Below are 19,193 nucleotides of genomic sequence, written 5' to 3'. Positions count from 1 at the left end.
ATGGATTTAGGCCACCAGAGTCAATGCACTTGCAGGAAGCATTCACCGAGCTACAGCCTCTGTGTCTCAGGGGCTGAGAATCCTGTTCACTCAGCTCATCAGAACACCCTGGGCCAGCACATTCAGATCTGGGAGCCACCCGCAATATTGGGTACAGTTAGATCACATCAAAAATGCATTTAGCTTACCCAAATTCTATTATACAACCTCATCAAAAGAGAAAAACAACCAGCTAAATAATGTTAAGAGAGTAAGACCAGTTATATATTTACATACCCAGCCTATCTTCATCATCTTTATCTCAAATTTTATATCTTATGAGCAATTGCAGAGGTTTTCAAGAGTGAGATGACTCAACACAACTTTCACTTGTGCTAGACTACAATCCCTCTGGAATGTGTGACTCTGCCATGTAAACAAATGAGCCCGTTCAGAGAGGTGAGCAAATAGATTCTGGTCTACTAGGAAAGGCCAAAGAAATGAAAGATGTCCAATTTTAAAAGGTAACACTCAGGAAGGTGCAGAATAGTTGTATTAACTCAGACTGCCATTTAAAAAACAAACAAACAAAAAACTCCATAGATTGGGTGGCTTTAACAACAGAAATTTATTTTCTCACAATTCTGAAGGTTGGGAAGTCCAAGATCAAGGTGCCAGCTAACTTGGTCCTGGTGATGGCCTTCTACCTGGCTTACAGAAGACCTTCTTCTTGGGGTGTTCTCACATGAGAGAGAGAGAGAGCGCATGCACCTTCGTGCCTCTTCTTATGAGGACACTAATCCTGTAAGATCAGAGCCCCACCCTTATGATTTCATTCAACCTTAATTACCTCCATAAAGGCCCTATCTCCAAATATAGTCATGTTGTGGGTTGAAAGTTCAACATGTGAATTTGGGGGGACAGAAACATTGAGTCCATAGGAGTTGTTACTTGTAAATGTTTCTCGGTCTATTACTTGTGTAACAAGACATGAAAGTGAGACTTCTCTTGTCTCAGAGTCTGCTGAAGCCCTAACACTAAGCACAATAGGTGTCAACTAACCCCAGATTTAAAGTTGCCATCCCAAGAATTTGTTCTGCTTGCTTTAGCCTATCACCCACCTCCAGATGGTGTAAGAAAAGACTAAGAATCCATTAGGAGGGAGGAACAAATGGTGAGGTTTCTCTAGGAAAAAGTTACGTGCTGAAGCCCTTCCTACTTCTCCACTACTCAGGCCAACTGAGAGGAGCTTCAAAGAACTTCTCAACGGGTTTGATCTATGTCCCTTGGATTTGGAGAAGATTTGGAGAAGATTCTGGAACTGGTATCTGACTCATACTTGGAAGAAAGCTGAAGAAGAAACTGTGGCTTGGGAAGCCTGTGCTGGCAGGAGGAAGAAAAAGCTGCAATAAAGTGAGCTGTACCAAAGGCAGGACAAAAATGTATATTTCCCAAGGTCCAAATGCAGTCCCCCAAAAAGAAACCAGCCATGAAGCAGCTTGAAATCTCTCTGTCCAAGAGGCCCACCAGAAGTGAGGAGTGTGGGGGTAGGTGGCCCCAGCAGAAGACTGCAGTGAACCTCCAGCCATGGGCTAGAAGAATGTCATCAACATCCAGCCAAGGGAGGTATCACTTACAACAGAAAACTGCCATTGAAAGTCCCCAGTGGGGGAGCTCAGAGGAACCCAGAGAAGTGAGAAAGGACAGCTCTTAGATCCTCAATTCAGACAGCACTTACACCAGATCACATCTGAACTTGTCAAATAGGGAAGACCTTTTCCACCCACCACCCTTCTCCTTCTCCCCCTTGGCCAGCCCTGAAGGAGCCAATGGCAACGTGAAGAGTGGGGTGAGAAGCAGGCCAGCCAGGAGGACAAAGAGGATAACAGGTCTCTGTAGGCATCCCAGCCCCAACCAAGCCCTGGTCAGGGAAAGGCAAAGGAGTGATCAGAAGACAGTTTAGAGTTTGATAAAAGCCTGCACTGGACTTTTTAATATCTGAAAAAGACAAGAATATTCCATGGAGTCCACAGGAAGGAAGAAGGAATTGAAAAAAATGTTTAACCAAAGTGGAGGAAAATAAAGGTTCTTTCTGTTTGCACTCTCCCAAGTCCAGGCGTGAAGAAACAAACAAAAAAAAGTTACCTACAGGGCTGACTTCTTGGATGTGCCTACCAGTACCGCCACACAGGGCCCTGCACACTTGGTTTAATGCATCTTGAAATTCTTAATAACTTTTAGCAAGAGACCCAACATTTTCATTTTGCACTGAGCCCTGAAAATTACATAGCCAGTTCTGGTTGCAGACATGACAGGGTATTAGGCATGTTCTATGTGACCCCAAGGGGTAGAATGGAACCAATCAGAGAGAGATATTAGGAAATATGTTTTAGCTCATCATTAGGAAGAGTTTTTAAAAACACAAGGATGCGCATATTTGAATAGGCAGTGTAGAGGTTGAGCTTTCAATCACCAAAATTTCTGTAACAGAGGTGGGTCAGCTATTTGGCAGGAATGTTAAAGATGCAATTTAAGATTTGGACTGTAGGGCCTCCAAAATCCCTTCCAACCCTGAGATTACCTTATTCTTTGATTAGTGAATTTCTTTCAAGATGTCTACTTTACCAGTTTAACCAGGAAACAAATTCACTAGTACTGTGACCAGGTAAGAGTAATTCCAAGTCCAACCTATAATCTCTAGATGGACAGAGTTTCACTGACTCCCTGAGTTTCTGTCCAAATTGTGAGCTGTTGTTTTCCTTTATGAGAACATTATTGCCATTACTCACTGTATTTTTTTGATCATTGTAAGTTGGATCTTATTATGGCTGGCACATTGCAACTTCTTGCTTCTAAGAAAAAAGATTTTTAAAAGTCCCAGAAAGTATCTATGGCTTAACGCCACTTTCATTAATCATCATTTTGACAATGAAGCATAAACAGATCTGACAAATGTTGATTAAATTTAACATTAAAAATCTGTGTGTATTTTGGTTGTTGTTGTTATTATTATTATTAGTCAGGGAGATAGTTCTAAGAGAAGAAAGGAAGTCAATTGCTTTCTGAGATCATCCACATATAACCTCTCAGGCTAGAAGCTTTATCTTTACTCTGCCTTTATGGTGCTAGTCTCTGGAGGCACAAGGATTGAAGCTCCACTACAAAGACCCACCATTGATAACAGCTCCCAGACTCAGGAGCCAACAGGAAAGGGGAATGCTCCATCATACTCAGTAAACACATTTTCCTATAGACTCTCTCCTCCTACATATTGGAAAACTTTGAGCTTCTTTCATACCATAATTTGGCCTTGACCTTTACAGCATTTAGCCTCCTTACAATGGAGTCTATGTATCTCTAGGCCCTAATTATAGCCATCCGTTAAGCTGTCAGGAAGAAATCCCCAACTCAATCATGTCTTTATCAGATTCTGGCTGCCAATGGGGTCAAGTTAGGCGTCAAGTCTGACCTACTCAGAGCCCCTGTCATGTGCTGGCCCCCACATTCACTGGAGCCTTTGTGAGTAGGCTGGCCAGACAGTCACCTGGTTGCCCCCGGCAACGTCCCCTCTCCCATTGGATTGCTCAGACAGGGTGGAGCCCAGAGAGGCTCTCTAACCCAGACAATGGGGCTGACATAATGCAGGGCCTTCTTTTGGGCATTATCTTTGGAGAATGCAGGGGCTGTCCAAGTCCTAAATCGGAAATGAGGACTTTACTGAACAGGGAGGAATCTGGTTTCAGGGAAAAAATTTTTCAGTTTGAACCTTCTTTCAGAGACTGTAGAATCAGAGAATTTTATCACCATAAAGGAAATTAGTGATCATCTGTGTATAACCCTTTATTTTACAGATCAGTGCAAATGTGCCCAAGGGACTGGGGTTTTGCTTTTATTGCTGAGTCTGGTTTTCTTGAGTTTCAGGTGAATAATATTTTAAAGGAAGCTCCATAAGAATGAGGATAATCCAGGGTTGTTCATATGTGGCTTTTATGTTATTCTCTAGTTGGTTCATGGAAATTCGTTTTGTCTCTCATGTGAGATCATAAAATTTCTCAAGGATACTGGTTATTTGTTCCCTGTTCCCCATGGTGTCAAGGAAAGAAAGTACTTTAAAGTATTTGTCAAAAGTACATGCTCTTTACTTATTTTTCTATGTTTGAGCATGTATATGTGCGTTTCTGTGTCAGTGTCTCCTCAGACAAATTATAAATACTATATGCAAATTAAAATAGAACCACCAAAGTTTATTGCTAGTCAAAGTTTACTGCTAGTCTTCATTTAAAAGATGAGGACACTGAGATCCAGAGAAGTGAAGTGATCGCTCAACTAGGATATGATTTAAATTCAGATTCACTTCCTACCCATTCAGTGTTCTTCTCACAGTTCCAAGTCGCCTTGTTATAATGCATTAGTAAGAAAATGTTGAAAGGTACAAAGGAAAGGAGATATCAGAACAGGTGAGTTAAGTCAGCCCTTCCCCAGTAACATTATTATTGTTATCAGTAATACCTTAAATATGTGGAGCTGTTAGATTTTACAAAGATAAACACTGTTAATAGTTTCATGTATACCCTTCAGTAAACAAAAATTAAAAGTCTATGCTATATACGTATATATACATATATACATGCATTTTTACTTATGCAAGAGGAATTTTGCCATATATATAGCTTTGCACTTTGCTTTTCTCAGTGAATGATATTCCTTAGAGAGCTTTCTATATCAGCACATGCAGATTTACTTCATGCTTTTTAAAAGGCTCTTATGGCTGGAATGTACCATAACTTATTTAACCAGTCCCCTATTGATGGACAGTTAGGTTGTTTCCAGATTTATGCTAAGAAATGTGTATTTTAACAACCTCCCCTGGGGGAGTTTAAAGTCACTAGCTTGAAATGAGATCAGTATTTTGGAATCACCAATAGTCATATTCCCTTATTTTTGCAGATGATAAAATTGAAATCCAAAGAAGTTTAGGAGTCTCAACTATTTGTGGCAAAACCATAACTAGAACCTGGTTTTCCTGAGACTTTTTCCACTATTCATTCTTCTGCCCTTGGGCTGCTAAGGGCACTGAGCACACCTGCTCTGACTATTTGAAGAAGAGGCCAATAGCCACCACCAACCTAATCTCCAGGGAACGCCCAGTATCTGGCAGCCCTTAAAGCCCAACAGCATCTTTGTTCAAAGAACTGATTGATCAAAAGATTCTCATCATGATTTAAATTTTACTAGCCCAAAGATCACTCAGTTAAACTTCCCATTTTAGTGGATGAACCAAAGTGCCTTGAATAAAGACGTAATTCAATAAAAACCTAATCCTTTCATAAAATTGAATATTCTCTAGTTCCCCAATGAGCCCCCAAATTTATTAGATTTCTTCTGCAGATGATGTGAGATGGGTTGCTTTACCTAACTAACCCCATTCTGCCTTTAAAAATACATTATTATTTAAATGTTTACATTTCTTTCATCCTGAAAATGTGCAAAACAGCAAGAATAGTGTTTTTTGGAAAGCAAGAGCTGGTGGAGGGAGTTACCATATGAGGAATTTTAGGTTGCTCATTCAGCAATTAGGAGCAAAAAGCAGATCAGGGGCAGTACACACTTAGCTCAGGGACCGTCCTGAACAGTCAGTTCCTGAAAATTGCTGCATGAGGAGCTTATCCCAGTAAGGGAGAGGGGCCACTAGGATAAGGACTTTCTAGGGATGAGGATCCAAAAGCTATGCTGACTTTTTAGACTACATGTTTTTCTTGACTGTTTTAAAGGAACAAAGAGAATTTTTTTTTATTAAACAGCAAAAACCAAAGTTTTCAATTCAATTTCAATGATGAAAATAATAGTGTGATGGTTCATTTTATGTGTCAACCTGACTGGACTAAGGGATGCCCAGATAGCTGGTAAAAAGTTTTTTTCTGGGTGTGTCTGTGAGAGTGTCTCTGGGAGAGATTATCATTTAAATCGGTAGATGGAGCAAAGATCACCCTCACCAATGTGGGTGGGCATCATCCAATCCATTGAGGGCCTGGATAGAACAAAAAGGTGGAGGAAGTATAAATTTGCTCTCTTTTGGAGCTGGGACATCCATCTTCTCCTGCCCTCAAACATCAGAGCTCCAGGTTCTTGGGCTTTCCAACTCTAGGACTTACACTAGCACTCCCCTCCCTACCCCCACCAGGGTTCTCAGCCCTTCAGACTGAGACCGAATCACACCACCAGCTTCTCTGGTTCTCCACCTTGTAGACAGCAGATCGTGGGATTTCTTGGACTCCATAATTGTGTGAGCCAATTCCTTATAATAAATCTCTTCCTATATACATACATACATATCCTATGGGTTCTGTTTCTCTGGAGAACGCTGACCAGTATGAACAGCTGCCATGCATAGAGCACTTGCTCTTCAAGCAGTATAATTAGTGCTTTATACGATCACTATCATACAACTTAGGACAAAAGAGAAATACCCAGAAACTTCTGAATATCAATTTCTTCATGACTTCCTGACCATGACCATGTGCCACAGGGTGTGTCCTACTACAGTCGCAGTTTGGCAGAGACCTAGAGCTGATGTCTACACTAACTACCTCCCAGCCCAAGACAGACGCTGGGAATTGTTCTTTCTACACCACTTCTACCCTATAGTGGCCAGGTCCCCACTCTCTGTTTATGCACATCCTTAGCCCTTAAAAGTGGGGATTATGTGGGGTAGTTTGGAAAGAGATCAGCAAAGTTTCAGGGCACCAATGGCCGTCCATCATTCCTTCTGGTAGATCAAAGGAAACAAGAAAGGAGGTCATCTAACACAGGCCCTGGGCCCAGGGGGTGCACGTACTCATCACAGGGAAGCAGGGTCCTGGCTCAGCTCTTGTGTAGCTCCCCGTCCAGCACAGGCGAAAGGTGTTCCTTGTGGACTGAAGCTGGCCTTCTTCTTGATACTAATGTCAACCCTGTCCTTGTGGTCCCTCCTAACCTAGTCTCTCATTTTGAGCCATACCAACCCCTCTCCCAACTGATATGCCCAGAGCAGTTTTTATCTAACCTTTAAGGTGCCAGGAAGTTACCCTTTTTTATTCCCTTTCCTTTACGTAAGTTTTAAGATTGTTTCATCTTCTATGAGTCTAAAAAGACAATTTTAGAATTTAAGATCGAGAATTTCTCTATGTTCTGTATTGACTATGTTAACTCACATGTTTAAAGAAAGAAAAATTACTGAGAACAAATACCACATCTGTTAATATGTGTAAACATTTCCCTGCTGTCCATGATCTATGGCCTTCTCTACATTATACCTCTATACTCAGGAACAGGAATTTCTATTTTAAAAAAATAATTTAAGATGCACTCAATATTTTTGAAATAATTGTCCCCTAACTCAGAATTTCTCTGCTTGCTTCTGTGGCTTTATATTAAGTCAAAAGATTATAACTGTTCTTTCTCTTTAGGTAAAATGTTCAGGTTTAAAGATTCCTCCTTTATTTCTTAGCATTTGTTCATCTCTGCCTCTAAGTATATTTTGAATATCTATAAGAAAAAGATATTCCATTGCTTTAACGGTTCATTCAAACTCTTCATCTAGTTTCTTCCAGTCAAAGTTGTGACTTCTTGGTAATTTAAGCTCAAGAAAAATATAAATAACTCCCCATATTTTCTTGCTTCTAAAGTAGACATCAACAAACTTTTTCTGTAAAGGGCCAGATAGTAAATAGTTTAGGCTTTGCAGGCCATACAGTCACTGTCACAACTACTCAACTCTGCAGCTTAGCATAAAAGCCACTGTTTTAGTCCATTTCTGTTGCTTATAATAAAATACTTAGAACTGGGTAATTTGTAAGAAAATCAAATTTATTGCTTACAGTTTCAGAGGCTGGGGAGTCCAAAGTCTAGGGAACACATCTGGTGTGCATCTTCTTTGGTAGTGACACAGGGTATCACACTTAAAGAAAGGCAAGAGCAGAGAGAAACTCTCACATGCTCTCCTTTTAAAGCCCTCAGAGCCTCACCCATTATTCTAAGAATAGATCCATCCATTTATGAGGGTAGTCCTCAGAATTTAATCACCTCTTAAAGGCCCCGCCTTTTAATTACCACAATAGGATTTCCATCCTTAACAGTCACAGTAGGGATCAGGCTTCTAATACATAAAACTTGGGGGACACAGTTTAATACATATAACTCCACCCCTGGCCCTCAAAGTTCATGTCCTTCTCACAGCTGAATGCACTCATTCCATCCCCAAAGTCTGAACTTGTTTCAATTCAAAAGTCCAAGTTCAAAGTCCCATCTGTAAAATCAAAACAAGCATATATATTGCCAAGATACAATGGTGGGACAAGCGTATTCCCATTCAAAAAGGGAGAAATAGGTCAAAAGAAAGGGGTAACAGGTCTTAAGCAAGCCCAAAACCCAGCAGGGCAGGCATTAAATCTCAAAGCTGGCAAATCACGTACCTTGACTCCGTGTTTGATATCCTCTGCATGCCGGTGCAAGAGTCAGGTCCCCAAGTCCTCAGGCAGCTCCACCCCTATGGCTTTACTGGTCTGAGTCTATGCTTCAGCTCTCCCAGGCTGGCAATGTACTCTGCCATTTCCACAATTCTGGAGTTTCCCTGGTGGTCCCACTCTCACGGGTCCACTAGGTATGGCCTTGGTGGGGTTTTTCTGCTGCAACTCAGACTCCACATTTTCTCTTGGCATTGATCTAGCAAAGACTCTATATGGTGACTCTTCCCCTGGGCCCCTGTGAGCCTTCAGACCTAACATTATGTGGATGCGCCAAGGCTTCTGCCTTGTGTTTTCCAAAGCTTCAGGTCCAGTCACCCCTGGGGCTAGTTTAGCCACAGCTGGAGCAACCAAAGCAGCTGGGGCGCTGGTATGGGAAGCAGCATCCTGAGGTGGCCCTGGGCAGGGAGCTTGTGGAAGGCACCCTGGGCCTGTTCCCTAAGACCATTTTGTCTCCCTAGGCCTCTGGGCCTATAATGGAAGATGCAGCCTCCAAGGTTTCTGAAATGCCTTAAAGATATTTTTTCCCTTCTCTTGATAATTCCTTTCTTTTTTACTAATCTCCTTAGCAAAGGGTCACTGGGATACACCATTACATTTTTCTCCTGACAATGCTCTCTGCTTCTCTACCATATTCCAGACTGCAAATTTCCAAACCTTTATACTCATCTTCACTTTGAATTACAAATCCTGGCTTTACATTATGCCTTTTCTGCCATAACTCAGTGTAGGCTGTTGTAAGTAGCCATGCAGGTTCCTGAATGCTTTGCTGCTTAGAAATTTCTTCTGCCAAACACCCTGGGTCAGCACCTTGAAGTTCCACATTCCATAAATCTTTTGAGCCTGAAAAGAATGCAGCTAAGTTCCTTGCCATTTCATAGCAAGGGTGATCTTTGCCCCAGTTTCCAATATGTCCCTTCTCATTTACATCTGAGACCTCTTTAGAATGGTCTTTATAGTCCATATTTCTATCAGCATTCTGGTCAACACCATTTAACCAGTCTCTAAGACATTCCAAACTTTCCCTCATCTTTTTGTCTTCTAAACTCCCACCAGCAGCTAGTCTTTTTCTAGCCTACTCCAAATTCTTCCAGCCTCTCCTCAACACTCAATTCCAAAGCTGCTTCCACATTTTCAAGTATTTGTTATGAGCAACACCCCACTCCTGGTACCAATGTTCTGTATTAGTCCATTTCTGTTGCTTACAACAATATACCTGAAACTGGGTAATTTGTAAGCAAATGAAATTTATTGCTTGTAAGCTGGGAAGTCCAAAGTCTGGGGAACATCTGCTGAAGGCCTTGATAGTAGCAACAGCAACTGAGGGGTCTCACATGGTAGAAATGGCAGAGCAGACACAGCAACCAACATTGATTGATTTCTGTGTGAAAAATATTATGCTACGTATTCTGTGAATACAGTGGTACTTCAAAAAGTTCATGGAAATGTCAAATCATCTTTTAATTATATTTTTCCATAAACTCTTGGAAGTACCCTCATTATCACATTTAATCTCCAAAATTCCATTGGTTAGGTACAGTTATTATACCCATTTTCTAATCAAAGAAACTAAGCTTTAAATAGGCTATACAATTTTCCCTCAGTAAAACAACTAGTAAATGGTGGACCAGAAACTCAGATCTGACACCAAAGCCCCTGCTTTCTATCACTAAGCTATGCCATAAAGCAAACACGTTCACTGCATGACCCCAGCCTTTGGCTCAGCTTCTGAAATTATTTTTAAACACAATAGTAAAGTCACAAAATTTAAATTCAATACAAAAGTGAAACATAATCTTAATTTGCTTACTCCAAATCGACTTTGGGTCATTGAAATATTTAGTTAAACAAACATTTATTATGTCACTACTGAAGCCCCACCCTGCAATAGTGATTTGAGGAACAACAAAATAATAGAATATAGCTGACTTAACCCAGACACCTTACAGTCTTTTAGGAAAAAACTTTCCTCTCCTTTCTTCTCTTGCAGTCCATCTTGGTTTGAGAAAGCAGACCCACAGCTGGCATTGATTAAAGAAGGCAAACAAAATTTGTTTGCAATTGTCCACAGCCACAAATATCTTTGCCTTTCCAACACCCTATTCTTAATGATTTCACATGAATTTTTTCCCTTTTATTGCAGTCCTATAGGCAGTTTCTAGAGAATTTCAAGTGATCTTACAAAAGTCTCCCAAGATTTAAAGCCCCAAGTCCTCACAAGATTTCCCAGGACATCTTAGCTAAGAGGTTTACCACTGAATATTCAACTCATGCAAGCATCCCAAACTCTCTAACCAGTGTCTGCAGTTGTCTTATGACCAGAGCTCCTTCTCTTGACCCCTCTGCTTTCATATAGCCATCTTGTACAACCACAGAGTCTTTCTGTATTCTGGGGGAGAGGGGGCACATAGAAAAGTACGACATGTTCATGTTAGACAAATTCACTTAAATAGTACAGAATCACATAAAGGAAACGTGAAAGTCCCTACTCTCATAAAGCTACCAACTCATAATGCTTTATATCTCTGTCAGTTCTAGAAAAAGTTCTCTCTGCTGTCATCCATAACATTTATCCTCTTTATTCCCCTCCCTCCCCCAAATGAAATGCCTTTTTAATTTCCTTCCCCTCCAAGTATACTTGTTTAATTGTTATTATGCCTCTTTGCACTAAGTCCAAATGGAAACCAGCCTAAGGTGGTGGGAATTGCTGTTGCTTTTCTCCAAGATCAAACCTCACATAGCTGTTTGTGCTGAGTCATCTCCAGCTCCCAGCCGCTGCCCAATGTTTACATTATGTTAGAGATGTTCTCTAGTTGCAGAGCCCAGAGAGCTTCCTATTCAGCCAAAAGAAATCCTCAAGGGAAAGAGAATGAATGGCTGCATATCACATGCATGGTTGTTGGGCACCTCTTTTGCACTGCATTTCCCATACAGAAGCTAATGCAAACCAGTGCAGATTCACCAATCAGACCCATAGCTATTGGAGAGCCCATGAGTCTCTGCTCCCTCAACATACAGAATGTTACTAGAAACACTCAAGAATATGCTAAGGACTTTCCTCTGGAATTGAGATATATATCTCTGATTACCAGGCACTAGGAAGACAAAGGGACAAATTGTATAACAGTAGTAGCTTGGAAAGGCATGGGATTCACTTCTGTGTTATTATGGTGCTGAGAATCTTTTTAAAGGGATGAAATTTGACAAGGAAAAGGGAGAGTAGGGAAATAGGAGGAAGAGAAGAGATGAGATTCTACTTTTACACTGTTGCATTCTTTTGGTAGAGCACCACATCGATACTTATGAGGCGGTAGCATGACTACCATTCTATGGACATCTTTGCCTCTGCCCAACACACATCAGCATCTCCAGTCACTCTAGAGCACCACTTTAGCCAGGTCACACACACCCTTGACCAGTGGCAGAGACCACTATTGACCTACTACAGGTAATATCTCAGAGACAGACAAGAACACACTATACCCAGGAACATGTATAGCACAGAGCTCAGAGGAGGAGTTAATGCCCCCAGGGAGCAACCCTTAACAACTAATAAATACTTTGGCTTTCCATTCTTCCTGTTGACAATCACTAGGGGTGGATAATTCTGTATGCTTCTCTAGAAGTCCAGCAGGATCAAGGTCCCAAAGTCCACAGCAGCAGTATCAATGCAACATTCTTGCACTGGCTTTTTCTTCTTCTGTTTCTCACTCTCTGTCTTCCCTGATTTCTGCAACTTGGAATCGTGTCCTAAATAAACTACCTGCATAAGTGCCTCTGTCCCAGGCTCTGCTATCAGGGGAGCCCAAGCTAAGAGAATTGGTGTTTTCACAGCCACCCGTCCAGAAGGAGACATTCTTTGGAACCAACCATGGCAAAATCACCTCCAGATCCAAGATAAGGTTATAGCAGGATAGGGTTGTCTGATGTTTTGGAATAGTGGTTGATATTGGGAGAATTGGACTTCCTAAGGCATCTGTTTACATATACTAATTCTTCCATTGCCTGTTGCTCCTGAGCAGCATAGACACTGCTCATGGGAGAAACTCATCTGTTATAACGTTTAAGAGGAGACAGAGCCTTTGACCCTCTTGTCTGCCTTTGACCCTCTTGTCTGCCTTTCTTTTGGTCTGTCAAGTTTATCCAGCAGCCAGTGGCTGCTATAAGGGTCATAAAAATGATAATGGACAGTGGCATCAGCAAAATGGTAGACTCAGAAGCTCCAAGTCCTTGTTTCCTCACAGAGACATCAAAAAACAACAAAAATTAGATACAATAACCTTGAATGAGCTATGGAAAACAGCCACAGGTCTGAAGTGACTAAACAAATACCCAATTAAGAAAAAGCCAAATTTGAAATGGTAAGAGATTTTGTGGTATTTTTACTTGCCATTTCCCACCCTCTCCCTGGCTTGGCACCACATTGGTCTGGAGGAGGTGGCAACTCCCAACCCCCTTCCTTGTTTGGAGAGACGAGAGTAGACTTTATCTCCAAAGTTCTAACCTTTCTGGGGGCCTGAGGACTGGTCTATGTTTCACTTAACTCAGATTTGAAGTACAGAGAAGCAGCAGGTGTTGCTTGAAAAAGCTCTGAGGAGACTAAGACCCACAGATGACTGGAACAAGAGATTACAGGTGGAGACATACAATAGACCATCTAAGGCCTTGAGGAGAAACTGAGGGGAGAATTTGGGGAATTAGGTATGTATAAGAAGCTCTGTATATGGGGTAATTGAAAAGTCACACTCACACCCAGGCAAGATGTATGCCTGCTCACAAAAGACCTGAGAGGATCTTAAGCTTTCTCCTCAGGCTAATGCAAAGGCTCAGAACACACCTGGCTAATGAGATGAGGACTTCTCTGGAGAAGAGCCAGTCTACAAAGACTGAGAGAAGTGACTATTTAAATGCTCAATTTTCAACAATAACAACAACAAAATTACAGGGCACACAAAGAAACAGGAATACATGGCCCATTTAAAGAAAGAAAATAAAGTGGCAGAAACCATCCCTGAAGAAACACAGCATCACACACAAGACAAACACTTTAAACAACTGTCTTAAACATACTCAGAAAGCTATAGGAAAACATAGATAAAGAACTAAAAGAAATTAGGAAAAAGAATGAACAAAATAAAAATATTAACAAAGAGATAGAAAGCATAAAATTAACCAAACAGAAATGCTGGAGTTGAAAATTACAGTAATTGAATTGAGAAATGAACAGACAGACTCGAACAAATGGAAGAAAGCATGAGTAAACAAATGAAACTAGAAATCAATAGCAGAAGGAAAACTGGAAAATCTATATATATGTGAAAATTAAACAATACACTCTTAAACAACCATTGGGTCAAAGAAGAAATCACAAGGGAAATTAGAAAATACCTTGAGACAAATGAAAACAAAAATAAAACATACCAAAACATATGGGCTGCAGTGAAAGCAGTGCTAAGAGGGAAATTTATAGCTATGAACACTTACATTTTTTAAAAAAGAAGAAAGATCTCAAATCAATAACCTAACTTTATACTTTAAGTAACTAGAAGAAGAAAAATGATAATGGCTGACAGTTACCTTCCAAGTCTTCAAAGAGACCACACTTCCCCTGATGTGCGACCTACTCTGGCTCCAATGATCCCCTCAATGTTCCAACATCCATAGTTCCAAACTTTTTCCAGCCCACACTTCCAATATCTTGTGCGATGTTTTCACACGAGTGTCATGTTTCAAATGTCCAAAACTGAACTCTTCACCTTTCTATGCCTTTTTTGGTTCAAACCCCAAGCCACAAAGTCTCCCCTGGCTCCTTTCTCTCCTTCACCACCCCCCACTCCACAGCAAAGCAGGGACAGTGCCTCGACTGCGTCACTCACATCCATCTCCTCTCAGTTGCTAAACCACTGCTCCCACTTGGTCCTCAGTACTTTTCACTGGGTACTGAAACGGCTTCTAACTGAACTGCCTGCTTTCTGCTCCTTCCTGCAGGAGTATTAAGTGTTATAAGCATGGGTTCTAGGGCCAGCAATCAACATCTGAATCCTGGTTCCGTCGATTGCTGGCAGCTCGGACTTGGGCAGGTCATCTAGGCTATCTGTGCCACATTTTACTCATCTGTAAATGGGCTATCATTGCACCTACCTCATGGATTGAAGCGACAAATGAGTTCATTCATGTAAACCAGTTAGAATAGTTGCTTGAATATAACCGGTATTCAGTAAAAGTTGGCTATAATCATTATATTGTGGCCTGAGTTATCTTTCTATACCATTGTTCTGATAAAGTCATTTCATAATCAAAAATAGTGGAATGTCCATCTAAATATCCATCAATAGATGACTAGATAAGGAAAACGTGGTATATATACACAATGGAATACTACTCAGCCATGAAAAAGAGCGAAATTCTGCCATTTGCCGCAACATGGATGAGTCTGGAGAAAATTATACTAAGTGAAACAATCTAGGCACAGAAAAAGAAATACCGCATGTCTTCACTCATAAGTGGGAGCTGAATTCATAAATAAGCAAATAAACAATAGAGAGAGAAAGAAAGAAATGACAATCACAATAATACATTGAACTTTCAGAAGTTCAATGTGTTATTGTATTAATGTATTCAGAAGGAGAGAGCAGAACTGTGGTTACTAGAGGTGGAAAGAGGGAGGGGAGGGAAAGAGAGGGGGTGGTTAATGAGAACTTGGTTAACCGACACAAAGAATGATTACATATTGTAATGACACTGTACTGAAGAATACGCTAACTATTTTGACTTGACCATCACAAATTGTACACAACTATTGATACCCAACTTTGTAGGCCCCAAAGATGTATGATAAATTATCTTTCAATAAAAAAGTGATATAACTATTTAACTAGAAAAAAACCCACAAATATTTAAGTAAGAAAAAAAAATAGTGGTTATGAATAAAGTCTTAATTCCTTAACTTCAAGCTCAAGCCAATCTTTCTGGTCTTATTTCTCACTATGTTCTTTCCAGACACTATATACTCCAGCCACACTGGTTGTTTTAATGTTCATAAAATATGCCCTGCACATGTCCACCTCATGAGTTGTACTCTTTGTCTGGAAGCTTTTCCCATTACCATCTGTCAAGTCCAAGCTATATTTCAAAGTTCAGGACAAATGTTACTCCCTCTACCACCATGAAGCCTTCCCAGATTCCAATGGTCATAGGTATTTTTTCCCTCCTCTGTACCCAAACTGTGTTTCTTTGTTTTAGCAATAATCATAACCTACTTTGTCATGCAGTTAGCTGTCCTAATACTGTGTCTACAACCAATCCTCGAAGGCAGCGACCTTTTCCAACATCCCTGTTGTCCCAAGGTCTACAGTGTCTTGCACAGTCACACCTGACCTCCCCCATATCCAACATTCAGTGACTCTGGATACCAAATCTATACAAACTTACTTTTTATTTCCTCAAGCCATAGGATATGGATTGAAAGAGAGGAGAAGGGTCAGTGTTGATAATAAAGTGCTTCATAAAATGCAAACAGTCTTTCTTCTTCACCTGTTAACCTTATTATTACATCTGGCCCTGTGGTTTGAGTATCTCTAGTTTTGTCTCAAAAGGTTGGAAGTGACTAATGGAGCTGATACAGTTAGTGAACAAGTGTGTCTCTGCTACTGGTTTTTGGAAGCTGCCTTCTAATTTGCATTAACTTAGTACTTAAAGCAAAAAGAGAAATTTTACTAATCATTTTCCACTCAGATTCCCTTTCTTACAAAGCCATGTAGAGTTAGCTGGATTTATTCTGAATCCAAAAAGAATGGGCAGTGTTGTTTCTCTTTTGCTGTCTTTTTCTCCTTAATTTCAAACTATTATTGAGCACCTCTTTGAGTCAGGCTCTGTCCGGGGCTTTGGAAATACCAAGATGAACATCACCGTTCTGCCCTAAGGGAGATCTCAGTTTCATCAAGGGGAAATAGTGTTATATAAACAAATAGCTAACAAGTGATGAGCCTGAGGATAGAGACAGCATAAGATATTGCAAAGACAAAGAGGAGAGACTGCTGGACTGTCCAGAGGTCAAGGCTGGTGGGTAGGGAAGGTCTTTGCATAGGGGATATTTGAGCTGAGCCTTGAAGGATTGACTGGAGGCAAATGGACCAAAGGGATGGCATCTGAAGGAAAGGATAGAGCAGTGCATGGGCTTGGACCTGTTTAGAAGAACTTTCGCCAATTCTATGACTCGTGTTTTTATAACAACCTCAAATACATTATTACTACAACAGCCCTTTGAGGTAGGGAGTATTATCCTGCCCATTTTGCAGAGGAAGGAGTGGAGGAACAAAAGAGTTTAACTAATTTGCCCAAGGTTACTTTGCCACTCAGAAATAGCACTCCCTGAGTTTCCAACCTAGGAGGAGGGGATGGATATCATTCCCAATCCCATGCTCAGAGCAGAAATCTTTTGACACTCAAACCAGGAAGCTCTGCAGAAACATTGCATTTCCTCTTATGAACTAAAACAAAACTTAGACCTGAAGTTAGAAGGTGCCTACCACTGCCTTCTAACACATACTTTGACAAGACACAGGAGGGAAACAATGCTTATAAACAAGAGTGCAAAGGCATCTTAAGACAACAAATCATTCATTCAAAAAGAACATTCTAATGAGTTAAGTTTAAATGCATCAGAAACATATGGATTCAATCTACTTTAAAAGGCCCTGAGGAGTTCTGAGTGAAGGGCAAAATCCTTAGAGGAGATCACATTTGGGGGATTTCTCCAAACCCAGGGCTATTAGTTCTGGCCAGGCCTGGAGCTGGGCTGGTATATGGATTCGCAAGGAAACAAGCAGGGTAAGAACCTCAGAGAAGGTTAAGGTTCACTTTATCCCAAATCCTCAATCCCAGACTTGGACATTTTCAAAGCAGCGTGCCTCATAGAAACATCTTCCCTGAACATCTCATTCTGGCCATGGGCTGGGACACTGAGTCCAGCCAATAATTTCTCCTTAGAAACTCAACTTCCACAGCTCCAAAAGGGTATAGAGGTTGAACTGAAACCCTTCATCATTCCTAATGATTCCCTCCTTTTGGGTTGAATCTTGGACTGTGAACAACGTCCAGGCCATGCTTTTTATCATGGGTCTTTGGGCTCCTGCGCATTGGCCTTAGACAATAAAATCATGACCCTGGTCCTCTTTGGCAACATCCAATGGGAAATGAATATGCACAGAAATATTGAACACATTCAACTCAACAGGAAACACTGTACAAAAGAGAGAACGGTCCAGACTCATCAGTCTGGTTGGGTTACATCAGCCATGAAAATAAACACAGGCCAGCCCAGAGAGATCAGCCTGGTTTAACGGAAACCAGGCAAAGAGCAGGTGTGTTTCCCTGGGCGTAAACATCTCTGGTGCAACCCTGTGCTTCGTGCTTTCTCTGGGGTCCAAGGTCCACCTTGGGATGAACCACCAGGGCATCTTTCTGGTTCAGAGCCCATCTCAGTGTTTGCTAGGCCTGCATTCTTTTACCCACCCAGTGCCCTCTTCCAGATAAAACCCAGGCTGCTCTAGGTTGCTGATTTTTCTCTCTCACAGTGGAGTTGTTATGGAAACAGGCCTTTCTCATCCGCCACTGATTGAATCAAGTTTCGGAGGTGGGGGGAGGACTAAGAAAAATGAGCAAGTGGAACAATATTCTCCCCAAATGCTGCTTTAAATTGAAATCATCTGTTCTCTGTTCTTGCAGCCAGCATCCCCCTCCCTGGCCACACCCCCGGCAGCTGTGAAGGTGGGCAGGGCAGCCGCCGGTGGGATCGCTGGGTAAGGTGATATGCTGAGAAGAAATTCGCTCTGGGCTGCCTTCCTTCAGCTCTCCTGCACCCCTGTCGTCAGCTTCCACACTCAGCATGAACCCCGCTGGAAACCTTGTCTCAGCCTCTGGGAAACCTCCCTGTGTCACAGAGAAAACAAGGGCATGTTCTGGGGGGTGGCTGGGGAGCTGGGTCTCACAGGCATTTTCTGTGCCCCTGGAAGTCCCCCTTGTCCTCCCCAAGACAGTCTTTCTTCTCCCTTGTGGATGCCTGAAGTTAACCATCTTAGCATTTTGTTTCTTTAGCTTAAGGCAAATAACCCAGGCGAAGAAGGAATATGAAAGCCTTAGCATGCAGAGAGGCTGGAGGAGGAGAGGGAGGCCACAGTGCATGGGGATGGGGTGGCCAGGGAGGGGTGCATGGAGTGAAGGCAGGAGGCTGAGCCCCTTGGAGATAAACTGCAGTCACTGCCCAGGTGCCCCAGCCCAGCTATCTTTCTAGAACTGGAGCAGAAAGGGTTCTGGGGCACCTAGAAGCCCCCACTGCCCCTGCCTAGCAGTGCCAGCAGAAGTGGGTGCCAATTGTCAGGCATGGGGCGTATTTGCTGAGAGGCTACCGTGTGCCAGGCACAGTTCTAGATGCCAAGGACACAGAAGTGGGTAAACCAGGGCTGGTGGTGGAGGGGAGACAGACACTGCCCAGAAGGGCTCAGGAGCCATGCAGCCCACAGAACCAACGGAGACTAGAGGTATGGCCTCATGCCCTCACCTGGCTCCCCAGCTGGAGTCGGAGCCCAGGACCCTCTAGCTCCAGATCCTTCCTCAGCTAGCCCTGCCCCTGCAGGGAGGGCCAGACTGTCTGAGGAATTTCTTCAGATGCAGCACTGAGCGCCTGGCCTGCTCAGCTGAGGGCCGGCTGGGGCA

The 19,193-nt window shown here is 42.0% G+C and overlaps 1 protein-coding gene across 2 annotated transcripts in view; it reads left to right on the top strand.

Moving 5' to 3' along the window:
* SNX19 (sorting nexin 19) overlaps positions 1 to 18,330 on the top strand; it is an 84,314-nt gene extending 65,984 nt beyond the window's left edge. The window contains exon 12 of one of the 2 annotated variants that reach the window (XM_063093773.1): positions 18,207 to 18,330. In XM_063093773.1, coding sequence (XP_062949843.1) covers positions 18,207 to 18,289 — 83 coding nt within the window. In that variant the 3' untranslated portion in view covers positions 18,290 to 18,330. The remainder of the gene's footprint in view (positions 1 to 18,206) is intronic. The other variant, XM_063093775.1, reaches the window with a different exon arrangement.
* The last annotated feature ends 863 nt before the right edge of the window (positions 18,331 to 19,193 follow it).

The sequence above is a fragment of the Cynocephalus volans genome, chromosome 4 (genome assembly GCF_027409185.1).
Source record: "Cynocephalus volans isolate mCynVol1 chromosome 4, mCynVol1.pri, whole genome shotgun sequence".
In the NCBI taxonomy this organism is placed as follows: Eukaryota; Metazoa; Chordata; class Mammalia; order Dermoptera; family Cynocephalidae; genus Cynocephalus; species Cynocephalus volans.
The sequence above is the reverse complement of the archived record's forward strand: the minus strand, read 5'-3'. Positions and strand labels throughout refer to the sequence as shown.